General features: G+C 42.3%; 2 protein-coding genes and 1 long non-coding RNA gene across 11 annotated transcripts in view; 1 reads left to right on the top strand and 2 right to left on the bottom strand.

The window, feature by feature from the left end:
• Positions 1-1068, bottom strand: part of Vwa3a (von Willebrand factor A domain containing 3A) — a 68710-nt gene extending 67642 nt beyond the window's left edge. For all 6 annotated transcript variants that reach the window (XM_076941935.1, XM_076941927.1, XM_076941907.1 and 3 more), the window contains exon 1: positions 913-1068. In XM_076941935.1, coding sequence (XP_076798050.1) covers positions 913-932 — 20 coding nt within the window. In that variant the 5' untranslated portion in view covers positions 933-1068. The remainder of the gene's footprint in view (positions 1-912) is intronic.
• Positions 1069-1202: 134 nt separating this feature from the next.
• Positions 1203-7500, top strand: LOC143443860 (uncharacterized). Of its 2 annotated transcripts, XR_013113181.1 has the most exons (4): positions 1203-1389; positions 1699-1801; positions 2231-3722; positions 3844-7500. It is a non-coding gene; the product is annotated as an uncharacterized LOC143443860 (long non-coding RNA). The 2 variants fall into 2 exon arrangements; XR_013113179.1 differs by having other exon boundaries at positions 2231-7500.
• Mosmo (modulator of smoothened) overlaps positions 5837-16480 on the bottom strand; it is a 59384-nt gene continuing 48740 nt past the window's right edge. The window contains exons 2-3 of one of the 3 annotated variants that reach the window (XM_076941956.1): positions 15107-15319; positions 5837-6145 (exon numbers count right to left, since the gene is read on the bottom strand). In XM_076941956.1, coding sequence (XP_076798071.1) covers positions 5982-6145; positions 15107-15319 — 377 coding nt within the window. In that variant the 3' untranslated portion in view covers positions 5837-5981. Of the gene's footprint in view, positions 6146-7875; positions 10422-15102; positions 15320-16480 lie in introns of those variants that run through there. The other 2 variants (XM_076941959.1, XM_034494644.2) reach the window with 2 other exon arrangements.

Below are 16480 nucleotides of genomic sequence, written 5' to 3'. Positions count from 1 at the left end.
GTGAGTGTGTATACTTGCAGGCACACACCACAATGTACCTGTGTTCAAACGACAGCTTGGAGGAATTGGTTCTATCTTCCACCATGTGGGTCCCAGAAACCAACTTTGGTTGTCAGGTTGGTAGCAAATGCCTTTCTTTATCTGCTGAGCAACCTCATTGGCACAGGGCTTGTTGTTATTGTAGGTTGAAATTTTTATTTTTATGTGTATGATTTAATTTTTAAAAAGATTTATTTACTTAATGTGTTTGAACATTTTGCCTGCACGTATGTCTATGTATCATGTGTGCGCCTGGCACTGGAGGAGGCCAGGAGAAGGCACTGGATCCTTAGAGCTGGAGTTACAGATGGCTGTGGGCTGCCAGGTGGGTGCTGGGAATCCAGCCTGGGTTGGATGGAAGAGCCGCTGCCGCTGCCGGTGCTCTTACCTGCTGAGCCATCTCCCTACTGCCTAGGCCTGGCTACCTAACTGCAGTTACTCCACTGCGCCTGTGCAATCCATGCTACCAGAGTGAGCCAGTGCTCTTGTATAGAACGCTGCCAAATTCCTTGGAACTCTGAGACCTAAGGCTCACCATTCCTTCAGAACCACTCCCTGCTTCTCCACCGCAACTGTCACCCCACTCTGCTCCCTGGCAACCCCTCCTCAGATGCTTCACTATTTCATACCATCCTTAAGCCTTGCTTACTTCTACAAACATCCTTAAGCCCCTCTGTCTGCCAAGAACCCCCAGAATCCTCTCTGTTACCCCACAGTGAAAACTCTGTGGAAGTCCTGCTGTCTCTACGCCGGCCCATATCAAGTTGCCTTGGTATCTGCCACAGAGCCCCAGCACGGAGTACATAAATCTTTCTCATTTGGCCAATGCTAACCACTCTCTCTCCCCACTTGCCAACCCTTAGTGACACTCACCTCCATCTGCATTTCTTCATTTACATTTCCATCTTTGGGGGAAGGCACAGCAGGACCCCTCTGCTCCAAGCTCCTCCAAACAACTCTCTAGAGCAGCTTGCCTGTGAGATAAGTGTTAGCCGGTCTCCAAGGTAACAGACTGCACCACGACAGCTTGGGGCAGGGAAAGGCAAAGAGCTTGCTCATCCCAGGGATAAAGGGGCTCCTTGACTGTTGCAAGTCCCTCTGTCAGGATAATCTGTGTTTCTTTTTCTGATAAAGGCAGGGGGGTGACCTGCTTTTCTACTTTTTGAGCCTCTGGGTCAGCCAGTCTATGGTTTAGGCCAGTGGAGCCCTGCTGCCTGCTGCCTTCTTGTGGCAAGAATGGAGGAAAGATACAAGGGAACCCAAGAGCTTTCCTCTTCAGTTCCCCCAGGACTGGGAACCAGCACTAGGAGATCTACCAGCACCAGGCTGAGCCCCACCTGGAGCCAGCAGGTCAGTGACTCTGCAGCTAGGCGCTACAGAGGTTATTCACTCCAGCAGTTCCCAAACCCAGGGACTCAAGAGGACTCACCTGTGTGATCTGAACTCATTTAGGAGAGTAGCCCAGGATTGTGCTACAGGGTGGCAGGACTCTTTAACAATGGCCTCAAATGATTGTGATGTAATTAGCACTTGGCATACAGTTTCAGACTCTTCTAAACTCTTTTACAGACACACAGATGAGGGGCTCCACCCAGGGTCCTGCAGCTACTGGCTAAGCTCTTCTGATCCCAGTCACCCTTAAATTGGTCTTCATTTCAGGAACCTTTTGCTCCGGAAGCTGGAACTCCAGCTTGGGGACTTGTCTTTGAGGTGCTCATTCCAGGCCAGATCAAAAACAACCAAACTTCCCAAACAGAAAATGGTAATTGTCAGGTTCTGTGGGTTGCAAATAAATGGTCTGTGTAAATTCGGGGCATGTAGCACTCCACCAATACAAGGCAGACAGGAACAGGTCAGAAAGGATCGAGGGGAAGACAGTACCATGAGCAGAGAGATGGCTGTGGTGTGAGCGGAAGTCAGGGGGCACATGTGCCCACCTTGAGGGGAATCCTAGGTGGGATGCCACAGGTACAGAATTTCAAGTTCAAGGCCAGCTTGTATTCAGTGAGACCTTGTATACAAGGATTGGGTGGGGGTGGAGAATCCTGGGTGAAAGATGGTTAGCTTTTCGGCATTATTTTTTGAAACAAAAGGGTCCAGGACAAGCAATCTACTTCCCCATCTCTTTTGCTTCTGAGATCCACAGGGTTTTTGCCGTGCTTGTTTTCTTTCCCCCTTTTAACATTTCAAGGGAAGCCCAACACTGAGGATTCCTGCGCTGCTTTTACATGAGCTCACACAGCACATTCTGGATCCACTTGTGCTACAAAGAAAGCCTGGAAGGTTTGTGGAGACTTCGGGAGAGGAGAAAGCTGTGTGAGCATCCCCTCCCCTTTTAATGACGTGCTCTCGATGTGCAGCCACTCCTGCCTCAGCCGCCCAAGTGCTGGTTCTGCAGGCACATGCCAGCATACCCAGTAGCGGAGCTTCTGTAGCTCTCTAGAGTGTGGCTCTTATCCAGTATCAAAGCATAACAAGGATGCTTGTTTTCCTTCCCCCCACCTTTTTTTTTTTTTTTTTTTTTTTTTTTTTTTTTTTTTTGAGACAGGATTTCTCTGTGTAGCCCTGGCTGTCCTTGAACTCAGAGTACTGAGATGAAAGGCATGTATAGGTGGCAAAAGCCTGGGTAGGTGTATCTGTTTTCTTACTATTAGTTCTTTGGAGCTGGTCAGGGTCCATTCATCCATCTCTGATCATTCTTTTAAAAGCTCTTACCTGGTAACACTATTCCCCACACTAGGGTGGGCTATATTTTTGAGAGATTAACTTGTATTTTCCTTTACTTCAAACTGAACAGGTGCTTCTTGTGGGGTTGAGGAGCAGCATGAAGTCAATTGCTTTTTGAAATTGCTAAGAGCCATGCCAAAGGAGGGGAGGGATGATTTCAAGTCAAGAACAGGGGAGGAGTGTATCCAGCTCCTTTTCATTAAAGAGACAGAAATGAACTCAAGCTAGCTTGAGGTGTGTGGGAGGGGGCGGGGGAGAAAGGCTTTGGCCAAATGGTCTCCACATCTCAGCTTTCTTCTGTGGTGGTTCAATTCTCAGACAACGGATAGCGCTTGCTTCATAGGAGTTCCCACTAAGTCTTAGCTTGGTCATGTGCCACCATGTTCCCTGAACCAACTGTATGGCTGACTGTGGCCGCTGTCTAGCTTCACAGCCAGGTGGGATCAGGCACTAAGTCACATGAAGAAAGGGGCAGTTTATCAAAAGTTTTGCTTTTTGCCTTTGTGTGGTTTATGCATGCACACATGTATGTTCAGAGGCTAAGGGGGAGTGGTTAGGTGGCTTCCTCTATCATTCTCTACTTTCTTTAAGGGTAGGTTCTCTCCTTGAACACAAACCACATATTTTTTGGCTGGGCTGGGAGCCAGCCAACCCCAGCAGTCCTCCTGTCTACCCCCCTCAGCACCAGGCATGCACAAGGGCATACTTGGTTTGTTCCATGAGCACTGAGATCTGAGCTCAGGTCCCTGTGGTAGCACAGCAAGCCAGTTAACCAGAGCCAACCCTTCTCCCCTTGGTCTTTGCTGTTTAACTCTGACTGTGAGGTTCAAATATCTCTGAGGGAAGCCACCAGACCAAGGATGTTCTCCAGAAGACAGACATCAAGAAACCAGACTGTAACAATTAGAAGAGGTAGAGGCCTGCTCCATGCTTGGTAGCGACACCTTGGTGAAATGGTAAGACCTAAGAGGAGATGAGATGGGTCACTGGTGCACCATAGGAGTTCCTAGTTCCCTAGTCTGTCACACCCCAACATGTATGACTTGGGTACCTTAGTAACTATTTCCTACCTCCAAGGAAGAAGAACGCAGCTGTTTTTTAAGTGCCTGTGGAGGAAAATGGGGAGCAACCTGTTTGGAGATATCTCCCTGGGGGTTCAAATCCTGAAAAAGTGCTAGAAACCAATGGGTGATGGTCTCAGTTTCACCAATTAAAGATGCCAACCCTGTATAGTACCACTGAATATGACTGCGAAGACGAGCTCTGACAAGAAAGAAACCAAGAGATTCAAGACAATTTTCAGCATATTTTTCCATTTTTTTCTTTGAACAAAGACGATAACATTCAGCAGGTGCCCTCGGCCAGGAGCCGCTTTTAAAGAGGGCGCCTTTGTGACTCTCTGCATTCTGCATCTAGAAACAAACCCTGGATCTAGCTTCTAATGCCAGAGCCAAGGAAATCATGCAACTGGGACAAGCTATTTCTGTTTCCTTTAGCCTAGCCAGACTGGCAATGAGAGGGAGGCAGAGGAGTCCTACACCTCAAGTCAAGGGAGCTGGAGCTGAAACCCAACTTAAACCAGTTACTACTTGTAGAGAGAGCTCGGGCAGTTGTCAGCCTGTAGAGCCAGCCTCTCCTCCTGCATAGGAAGGCATAAAGATGACCCGGAAAAGCACAGACTACATAAGTCAATGTTACGTCCTACCCCAAACATGCTGAAGACCATCACTATTCACCCACAGCACCCTGCATAATACAAACTGCCTTAACAGACTGGTAGACTGTAAAGTATTGGTATTTGGTAAGGTTTTTTTGTAATCTGAGCTTACAGCAGCATTCCTTGTAAGAGCAAAAAATAAAACAAAAAGCCTCAAAACCCTCCCCCCAAACCCTAAAGGAGAAATAACTTACATAGATAAATGGTATGTGTACCTAGATATTTTTAATAAGATGGAATGCCACCTAAAAAGTCTTGGTGTGTGTGTGTGTGTGTGTGTGTGTGTAGAATATCACCTTTTGTTGTTAAACAAACCAACTGCAAGATGCCTGCTGGAATATCCAAGAAATACTGAGGCTCTACTTTTACAACAGTGACTATATCTGTGAGAAAGAAAATTCCCCTATTTCAGCTGAGGAGCTATGGCAATTGATGGCTGTGGGGGCTGGGCAGCAACTTTTCATCCAGGGTGCGTCTGCTGGTAGGTTGGCCTGTGATACAGGTAGCAGGACTGCATTTGATGGGTTACTAAGAACAATTTACAGAGGAGACGTGAAGGTGGAAGGGGCACATGTCTGGAGGGTGTGGTGGAGTGGGAAAGGAGGAGTGGGGAGCATCTGGATATACTGTGTCTGTGTCAGAAACTGTCAGAGTGATTAAAAACATTTTTAAAGAAAAAGAAAAGAATACCCAATAAGCTATTAAGGTTTCTTGGGAAGGTGGATTATGAGTGGGCACTTATCATGTTCAAAACTCCTGGACTTTGAACGAAAGCATTTTTATTTTATGTGTATGTGTGTGCCTGTGAATATGCATGTGTGTGCAGTGCCCATGGAAGCAAGAGGAGGGCACTGGATCTCTTCAAGCTGACTTCAGGTGATTGTGAGCTGACTGATGTGGGTGTTGGGAACCAAAGGGTCTCCTGTAAAAGCAGTCAGTGTTCTTAACCACTGAACTATCTCTCTAGCCCTGGGGCTTTGTTATACACACACACACACACACACACACACACACACACACACACACACACACACACACACACTGTTGTTACAAATAAAATCTGCCCTCACAATAGCACTTGGGACAAGAGGAGGCTGATGGCCCAAGCAGCAGTGTGGAGCAGCAAGCACATGGTGGCATTCCAAGTAGTGAGTCCATCTTGCTAGCTAATGACCACATCAGCACATCAAGTGTGTAGGAGTGAGCCAGTCACATCTTTGTTAGATGTGTAGAGAAACTTTTACCCCAGGACAATATGGCTAACCAAATATATCCTTGGTTCTTCAACTGCACTTGAACAAAAAACAAGGAGATGTAAGAGAGAGCTGCTTTAATGGACAAACAGATCTGTCTTAAACAATGAATACTAAATATCTAAGCAATGTGAAAAGTGCCAGAGAAGAGGTAAACTGTCCTGATCCATACAGTGGAGTAGTAGCGAACACTACCGTCCTGTTACTTTTCTGTTGCTGTGATAAAACACAAGGACTAAAGCCGCTTATAGAAGAAAAGGTTTATTTGGCTTACGGTTCCAGAGGAGTAAGTCAACCATGGCAGGGAAGCACGGCAGCAGCGGCAGTGGCAGCGGCAGTGGCAGCGGGCATGGCGGCTGGAGTAGAAGCTGAGGTCTCACATCTTCAATTGCAAGCCTGGAGCAGAGGCCTGGGGGTGGCATGTGGCTGTGACATCTCAAAGCCAACCCCTGGTGACACCTCTTTTTAAACCTCCCCAAACAGCCACCAACTGGGGACCAAGAATCCAAACATCTGAGACCAGTGAGGCACAGTCTCATTCAAGCCGCAGCTGTTCCTGACTAAAGGTGAGCCAGGAGTGGACACGGAGGAGGAGGTGCTAACACACAGTGCTAACACAGTCAACCAAGAGGCAAGGTCTCTGCAAGTCAAAGTGCTCCAATACTGTTTTGAGACAGGCTAGCCTTGAGCTTCCTATGTAGTTGAAGATTACCTTAAGCCTTGGCTTCTGTCTCCTTAATGACAGAATTACAGGCAAGTCCCACTATACCTGGTTTACTCAGTGCTAGGGACCGAACACAGGGCTCAGCGCACACTCTACCAGGTTAATTCTTTAACAAGAGAGCTACATCCCTAGAGATGAACATTTAAAATCAAAACTTATTAAAAGTAATAGAAGCCTTTTTAGTTTCTTTAGTAGACAATTTATTTTGATAAACTTGCTCATAACAAAAATACAAGTGAAGAAAATTATGTTCACTTTATACAGTTGTATTAACAATTTGTTTTGAAACTATTAATTGAAAAAATGTTATAACCAATTAGAAAACAATTCTTAATAAAGTTTTGGATAATATACAGACCTTGACCACAAACTAAAATCTCTCAAGGCAATACAACTAAAATTCTGTGTAGACAAGTCTACCTACACAGACCACCTTTTTCCTTCATGTATTTTTACCCTTCAAAATTTTTCTAAAAGACAGCTTACTGTTTTGATTTGTGAATGTAAATTTAATTTTAAAAAGAAGATCAAAGTGGGTTGATAAAACAGTTACTATAACCAGAGTAACCGGTGACTAGTAGTCTTTTAATAAAGACAAAATAAATGCAACATGTTCTTCTCATGAAGCCCATGATGCAAAATAACAGCTAAGAACAGATCCAAAGTTAGTTTCCAACACTTTTTCAGGACCTTTCCTCTAAACCAATAGATTGCCTGTCACCAGGACTATTTATTTCACTGAAGAGATTAAACAGTGAACTTGCACAACACCACACGGAGAAATCAAAGCTGTAGGCAAAACCCAAGAATGTGTTTTGGTCATCTAGAACATTACAAAAGAAAAAAAAAAAAGCATCTTTCAAAAACAAAATAGATGGAACAGAAACTATATTTGTGAGAGATGGAAGAGTCAGAAACATCACACCCACACACTAACAACACAGAACATGGATTACCTTTGGAAAGAATTGTACTAATGGTTGCTTTTAATGGATTGAAGATTTTTATCTTTACAGATGTTTAGGCTTGTTCGATAGGAGCTTCCCAAAAACTCAAACTAGTTCAGCTTTGTGCAAATAAAACCTAAAAATAGTTTTCAGCAGATTTTACAGTGATATTCTTAGGCATGAGAAGAATGCACACTCTAAGAACAATGTAACAGACAAAATTTGACAAATGATTGCACCATAAAAGTGTTTATATACATTTTACAAGATATGATTCCTGCTATAAATTAATACTGTGCTATGTAGTACTCATAGTGACCTTTTAAAAGCAGCTGCTGGCAGCTGTGTGTCCTTCCACTTATAGGACTTAGATTATACAGATGAGTCCACTTCAACAATGTTTGGTCTGAGAGAGTTTACAAAGACTGGACTTCACATACTACTCGATGGGATGGTTTTAATCCTGGGTTAGAGAGCTGAGTGGACAGAGGGCCTCCCCATCAGCTCTTCATGCACTGGTCTTCCAAAACAATGATGAAATTAAACACAATGTAATGGTTTGGGTAATAGATACAAATAAAACCTAAAATTTTGTAATCTCACGCAATGCCACTGTAAATGAGAGAAGTAAACAGTGGGGAAATTCATAGCAGCTGAGAAACTTTCTCTCCCCATGCTCATGATCCAGTTAAAAATATTTTGAGAAACTATTTACAATAAAATTCGTCTTTTAAAAGAGAAAATCTCTTGGTCATGTCAGTTAATTTGAACTGTACTTTGCTAATACTTTGTTTCAGTGGTATAATGCCAACCACCAAACCTTTCCTTCGGAGTGACCCATTTGACTCAAGACTAATCAAAGGCCAATCCTGCATGTCCACAGAACATGTCCAGTGGTGGCCTTAGAACTGCCTGGATGGAGCAGGTGGTACAAAGTGTCCTTCCTCCAATTGCCTGCAGGGTTCTCACACAGAAGGGCCCACTCCTCAAGGTTCCTGTATGAGCCCAAACACTGGGTTTTTATTCACAATTTAATACTGAGACAGGTGAATAGTAAACACACTGGCACAGACTGACTCAAGCCTTCCACTCTAGGTCGGATCTGAGCAGATATCTCATCTCTGAATACCATCTTGTGGGCAATAATCAAGCTTCTTAGGAATCATTCCTGCTTGTATGAAGCATGGGCATGTGGGACTTGTACTCTGCCCACTAACAGGGACACTTGGATTGCCATTCACTATAGAGAGGACAAACTCAGCTCCACTGCCATGAAACATCCTTGTGACCAGATTCAAATAAGTGTTCACCAGGAAGAATCTAGGTGTTGACACCGTGGGAATGTGGGGAGGAAAGGACTGTGTTTTAAAAGAACTTGTGAGTTCAGAATCAGCTGCATTGCTGTTTCTAGAAAAAAACAAAAAAAACAAAAAAAAACCCAAACAAATAAAACCCCTTAAGGCTGTGGGTTTAATGCAGCCTTCAAAGCAAATGCAAAAATGTTAGCTTTTCAGCAAACACAGGTGTAAAGCATATAGAGGAAATATTGTATTGCTCAAGTGTTTGGTGAAAATCTACTAATAATACAGATAAAATGCAATTTTTATGGGAGAGCAGAATTAGTGTTGTAAATAGCCCAAACAGCCAGATATTTGCTAGTGACCTTAATATTTATGTGAAGTTGTGTGCCTGAACATATACACTGCATTGTTAATGTAACAGACTGAACCGGTGGGAAAAAAATGAATGTCTGTACAATAGATGATAGTAGTTATTCATTTCAACAGTGTCAGATTCCCCAAACTATAAGGTTTGACATGACCTTACGTTTACTATCATACAAATAAATTAAACCTAGAAAGAATCTTTAGCTTAACTTAAAATTGCACCTATAAAGGTATGGAGTTATTTGTACCTATTACAGAAACCTGTCAAAATCAAGGGCTGCTACAAAGAATGAGGTAAACTGAAGACTCTCTCCACTATGCAGCCTTCAGATAAATGGCTTTTTTTCTATTGAGTTCTAGTTTGCACACCACAGTGTTTTGCTAGCAAGCATTCAGAGTTCTTGTCCAGGAACTATTTGCATGTGTGCATATACAAATGTACACACACATACACACACACACATATACACACTGTATACTGCATCAGCAAAATATATATATTATATATATATTTATATAAATATAAGGAAGATTTCCCCCACCCACCCCAGACTTGTTTCTTAGTGTTTTCTTTTTTCTTTGTACACAGAGATTAGGGAGTTTTAGAATTTTTACATACATTTTAGCAAACAAGTTTGATCTATTGGCTTCTTGGTGCAGTAATGCAACGGCAATCCATTGTGGTGCCAAAGGCTCATAACATGACAAGGAAATTGAGAACACTAATGTCTTAGGAGGTGAGGCCAGCCCCACACAAACCTCCTGCACCCTTCTGGTCCATCATGATTCATAAATACTAGACTTCCCCCCCCCCCCAAATGAATCATTAGACATTAAAAACAGATCAACAGAGTCACAAGGGGCCACATGCTTTCAGTATAAAGCACTCTCCTTCACTAGGTTGCTATCACAGTGCAGACTGCCTGCCTGAATACACTCAGGAGATTTAGTCAATATTGTATTTGGTTATGGAAAAGGCTCTCATTCTTGTTTTAAAATCCAAAGTGCATAGTGAGAACAAATCAAAGCAATTTTTCCTTTTCGGCATCAGGTTCATCTAAGCATCTTCCATGAGAGGACTGCCCAGATGCCTTCTGTCCTCCCAACCTCTAAAAATAAAAAGTAAAATAAAAAAATAAGAGTTAAGCCGCTTAGACATTCGTCAGCCTGGTAAACAGACTTTGCCAGCAAACAGAAGTCCTACTATTGTGAAGAAAATCGATAAGACAAAAAGTACATATGATGACCCAACTACTGTGTTGTTGGGTAATTTATAAGGTTGACCTCCGACTTCATTGATGTAAAATCCTATTGGAAATATTAGGGCAGCCATACAGAAAAGGATCACTGTAAAACAAACCAAAACACAACATTAGTAACATGCTTTGGTGATGAAAAAAAAAAAAACAATGAAAACTTGGTACAAGACAATTTCTATAAGGATCTGTGGATGGATAATGAGGTCAAACCTGTGGTAGCAGCAGTGACCCTCAGAGCCAGAAGACTTCACATACTATACTTCACGTGGTATCCCCAAAGCCCAGCAAACCAAACACAGGAAAGTTGGCTTACATGGCTTTATACAAGTTTTTAGAGGATCTTGAATTATGAGCATTAAGGTGTGTGTCTGTTTGTCTGAAGCATTTAGTAATTAAGGGCAGAGGTATGGATGAAGTTCTAGTTCTTGTGTGTCTGCCTGTCTTAAACATTTAGTAATTAAAAATAGAATTAGGGGTAAAGTTCCAACTGTCTCTCTATCATAATCATTTATAATTAAGGGCAGAGTTAGGGAGAAGTTCTGGCCCTAGTCTTTATTAGCTGGCCTGTTTCGTTACAATAGAACTATTAGAATGTACCAAAGTGGTAAGTAAACTATGTCAAGCCCCTAGCAAAGTGTAGACTGACAGCAGTGCTAAGCAGACACTGCTGCTGTCACATCACAGCTGACAGCCAGTCCTCCTCACTGCAGTGGAGGGAACCTCGGAAAAAGGCGCAGAAAATGAGTACCACTTCTCTTGCTTTGAGTTTCAACCAGCTGGAGAAAGATGGCCAGACCTCTGGGATGGCTAGCAAACTGTCAGACTGATTATCTCTCATGGACAGTGTTCCAATATAGTAACGTCTCTATCAGGTTTCTGAACACACACAGACGACAAAGTGAGGGAAAGAAACAACCTTTGGGTTTACAAACACAATGAAATATATTTTTCTATAAAATGTTTCTAGAAAGATTACCAGAAACACCAGTGTCTGGGCATAAGTAATGTCTACCTAACCTTTTACCAAATCCTGTGTTCCCCATGCTACCAAAGAAATGCTTTTCCCAGTAAATATAAATCATCCACAGCAAGCTTAGCTTTTCTGAGAAAGTGTTATTGCTTCTTGAAGGCAGTGGTCAAGAGCTCACGATGCCTTGCATTTTTTTAGGACAGCAGGTTCTCTGTGAACACAGATGAACTAGCTGCTGGGTATGAAGATCTGAAACTTTCTCCAAGAGAAACCTATCTCCAGGAATATCAAGGGAGCCCATGACAAATGTATCAGTTGACAATAGCTTTAAAAATTTCAGGGTAGGTCAATCAATCAGAAGAACTTAATGGAATTTATTCCTGGATGAACTTCCAATAATACATTAAACTGTAGTATTTGCTTGAGTAATATATCACTTGAGAAACACATCCATATTCTTTTGTGTTCTGTAGCACTGCAGTAGATTAGTCTATATTGTATAGACAGAAAACCTACTTCATTTTTGACAAATAATTATACAAAACAATATCAAACAAGCAAACTTAGATTGTTTGTGACTCTTACATATGAAAAATGTAGCATTAGATTTCATTCGGGTGTTGGTCTTTTTGTTGACTAGCCACCAATAAACACTTTCAAATGTGCTGTGAACAGCTACTCAGTGTGTGTGAGTGAAAGAAAACCAGTCTAATAGGAGCCACGGGGCTGAGTGGAGTGCATGTGAGCTGACCCCTGCTCTTGGGAGGTAGGAAGAGCTCATAGCAGGCTGGTTTGAGCTTGCACACATAGTGAGACCTTGTATCAATACACATACACTATGTGGTGTAAACAGATGCACTTGCCCACTGGGGGGCAAGATGATTCTCAAAAGAATGTTTTTCCTCTTCAGTTGAGTAGCTTAGGAAACAGTAAAACAATTCAGAAGCACTTTAATAGGATGTACACATAATATTAGTTTATGTTGTATTTGGGCAATTTTTTTCTACTGAAAAAATGTCCTTTATAATGGACAATAAATATTATTCATTTAGCAACTACAGTTACAGTTAGTATTCTGAAGAGCATTTTTCAAACTTATTAGAAAAAACTCAATTAAATTTTGGAAAAGCAACGACTTCCTATTCGATCTTAATTTTAAGGCCTAGAGAACCTGGTTCCCTATACTTTCTGGGGTCCAGATTTATGTAGATGAAGTTTTTCTTTTAAGTTATTGAACTGTGAGGTTACTTCAGATCTTAAACCAGCTATCACAGGTGAAGATCAAGTTTTGGTCCCAAGTAAGTTTGTAACAACAGCTTCGTCCCCTCCACAGACCCGGTTTCTGGCAGTGACAACAGGAACAGCAGTAGAGGAGGAGGTAAATACAGAGTGGAAAGGGGCTGGAGAGATGGCTCTGTAGGTAGGCACACCTGTGCAGGCTAGCACTGTGAGTTCAGGTCCCCAGCACCCACAAAAAAAGCCGGGTCTGCTCACGTGTCTGTAACCCGAGTCAGACAGGAGGTTGGTGGAGGGCTCTCTGGCCATCCATCCAGTCTAGCCAAGTTATAGTGAGAGATCTTATCTCAAAAACCAAGTGGACAGTGATAGGGAGGACACCTGACATCAACCTTTGACCTCCACATGAACATGCACTCACACCTGGGTGTGCCCAGACACACACACACACACACACACACACACAGCGATGAAAGAATAGGGTCAGACTTAAAAGCCCTTCATGGGGGCTCTCCTGACAAGAGGGTCTACCATTAGAAAGATTACTCTTGCATTATTACAAAAACTAGTTCCCTAACTAATGAAAGAATCATATACAGCCGGGCTCAAGGGCATCGCTAAGGGCAGAACCACTAAGGGGAGCTAAATTCCTCCCTGTAAATAAATTTACTCCAAGTCATTTTAAGTTATAAAGGTACAGAATAGAGACATTTTTATAAAACCATGTTTTTTTTAGAGTAGATATGTATTTCAATATATATAACACTACTCTTTAGAAACTTCCAAAAATAGTATGTGCCTCTGGCAGAGAGGTTCTAAGGGCTGGTGACAGTAATGAGACTCCACTTGATTACCCATCCATAACTCTGAATCACTCTCACACACACATGCAATTTCAAAAATAAAGGAAAAATACATTGCATTTTGGAGTCAACTATATATACTTAAAGACTTTTTTGTTGAAGGGGAATGAAAAACAAAGCTAAACCCTGGTTCTCCTCCTTTCCTGGTCCCTGTAGGTGTCTTCTGCTGTCCTTGCCTCATGTAAGTCTGTTTCCTCAGTTTAGGTTTTGGTACTCCTTGATAATAAGTTACTCACTAATGACTGAATCTTCCTGGAGAGTGATTGTGTCTGTGCGTCAAAGATAAAGAATTAGATACACTTTATTTAAATTCCTCATCAACAGCTTTCTGTTAGTGGCCTCGTTTCTATAACTGCTTCTGGCCTTTACTCTCTGGAAAGAATTGTCTCAGGTCTCTGACAAGAAAAATACCAGTTTGTTTCTTACTACTTAGTAAGGGTGAGGAGGAATTGCTTGCCTCAAAGACAGCTTAATCTAAATTGTATTAAGGGAGATGTGTAGACAAAACTAAAAGAAAGTCAGAAATGAAGTTCCATAGAAAGCTGGAGAGACAGGGACTCCTGAAGTACAGTACTACCCTGCAGGTCTAAGGACTGACTGACTCTGTTGTTTTATTTGATTGTCCTCTGGTGGATAGAGACAGAGCCGAAGGCCTTCACCAAGCGGTGCTCTAACTCAGCCACATGTCTAGCCAAGATAAACCGAGTCTTAAAATGTTAATAGGGATTCTTCAGGTTATCCTTCACTGCAGTTACAATAGTTATAAATAAAGACATCAAGCCAAAGTGAGCAGTGGTAATCTCTAGAAACACATGCAACCTGAGATGATTCTAAGCCACTGCACTAGAAACCTCAGTGCTCTGCACACACATCTTCATCCCCTGTCTGCAGACCAATGGCCATTGCTACTGTGCACCAGACAGTTCTCTGTGGGCAGATGGTTAGCAGCACTCTTGGCCTCTGCCCACCAGATGCCAGCAACATCTCCCTAGTTGTGACTATAAAAAATGTTTCCAAATATTACCAAATGTGTCCTGTAGTGAAAAAAATTACTTCAAAGACAAGGAAAGCAGAATTACAGAAATGTTCTTGTGTGTATGTTTTCCTTAAACTTGGGATAAACTTCTAAAGTGTTCTGAAATTAAATCAATTTTTAAAATTACAGGTTAATATTATATGTAATATATAAATTCATGATACCACAGGAAATAGCTTAGTAGAGTAAAAACCTTTGACAAACAACTATTAAAAAAACTAAATGTGTTGGTTTTTCAATAGTCATTCAACTCAGAAGAAACAAAAATCAACAATATTAAAAAGCAACGATCACCTTCATCTAAGTTATAAGTTTTCCTAGATTTATCTTTATTTTGATGGTGGACACCAGTACCTTCAAGAAGTGGAAACCACTCAGACTAGTGGTAGCCCCAAATCACAAACCTGAAACACTTAAGTTACAGAAAGTAAAAAGGCCTCATTAAAAGAGCATTCACACAAAGCAGCGACAGCTGTGGGTGTCCTGGTCTCGCAGTAAGAACGCAGAAGAGCTGATGGGACCGTGCGGTCTATCTCAGGGCCATGTGAGTGGTGCTCCAGGGAGATTTACTGCGAGCGAGCGAGCGTCCTTAGGACTGATCTTGATAATCTTCGGGAAAGCGCCACTGTGCTGGCGTCTAGAACAACTTAGTAAGCACGGTTACTTACTTCCAGTGAATGCTATCCATCGAGCATATTTTGTAGCTTCTCTTCGCCAGTGGGAAGCCACCAGCAAACCACATGTGACAGTCAAGGAAATGATTCCCATGATGATAAAAAACAGGGTGGTGACCCACTCTGGGGGAAGCCGAGGAGGGATGCAGGTCCGGTCTCGTCCATGGATTGTCTGACACTGCCGCACTAGGCCCACAGTCAGTGCTCCTGGGAAGATGCAAAGGTAGGGAATACTTCAGTATGTTTGGCATGCCCAGGGAATATGCCCCAGCAAAACCTCCTTCATACTTAAATCTTGTTGGTATCTGTGTGGGCAATCCAAGCATTTAATCAAGAAATTCTCTTCAGCAATCTGCTGCTGTTTATAATGTGACAGTGCATGGATTAATGTGGAAAATGAACATCAGCAACAAGAACAAGCCTCAGGAACCATAAAGGACAGTTAATTCAGCCATTTATTGAACAAACGCATGTCCTTCTGTCATGATAGTCTTTCTACAAGGACTAGAGACTGCAGCCCAGGTTAACTGCACACACTCAGGAGTTGGCCTCCTATGTGGTTTTTCAAAGTACTTGTGTCAGGCACTGCTCTGGTTCCAGGGAACACAGCAAAGCTGTGGGCTGAGGCCCTGCCTTCCTAAGCCTGCATACTGGCAGCAAGAACTGGACTTCTCTGCTGCTGGGTTCAAAACTCATTGTGTAGTTCTTTATTTTGCCTGAGAAAGCATATTTTAGAAAATTAAACACAAACTTTGAAATATACCTAATGATAATATAAAATTACATAATGCATTAAACACTAAATCAGAAGTTATCAAAACTAAAAGGTTTGACTATTTTTTATTACTATACAAGAGTTAAACTGTCACAGGTTAACAGGAAAACACGTTGAGGCAATCTGTAAAGTACCCTGACATCATTAATTTTCAAAAACTTTATTATTAGTAGCATTAATCTGTATGGTGGTGTGAAAGAGTGATGTGTATGTGTGTGTGTGTGTGTGTGTGTGTGTGTGACACTTGTAGGCCAAAGGACAGCTTTGTGGAGTGAGAGCTGTTCTTCCACACTGATCTGGGTTCCAGGGATTACAGTCATGTGGTCCAGCCTGTGTGAAGGAGGTTTTATCATGATACCATCCACTGAGATAGATAAGTGACTTCTATGAAGCACCAGGTATCATCTTTATCAAATTTGGAGTGGATTATAGAGAAACCCAGATTAGGAAGGCAAAAGATTATGTTCCTCTTTTCTACACAAAGAATTAAAATTCACTTCCAAATAAAAGCTGTCCCCTCTGCAGAGAGACTACAAACAGGTGGCAGCTACAAAATACAGGAGTAAACCTGGAAGAGCCGCTGGAGCCAGCTG

Source organism: Arvicanthis niloticus, chromosome 1, assembly GCF_011762505.2.
Source record: "Arvicanthis niloticus isolate mArvNil1 chromosome 1, mArvNil1.pat.X, whole genome shotgun sequence".
Classification (NCBI taxonomy): Eukaryota; Metazoa; Chordata; class Mammalia; order Rodentia; family Muridae; genus Arvicanthis; species Arvicanthis niloticus.
This window is presented reverse-complemented; position numbering and strand designations above follow the sequence as displayed.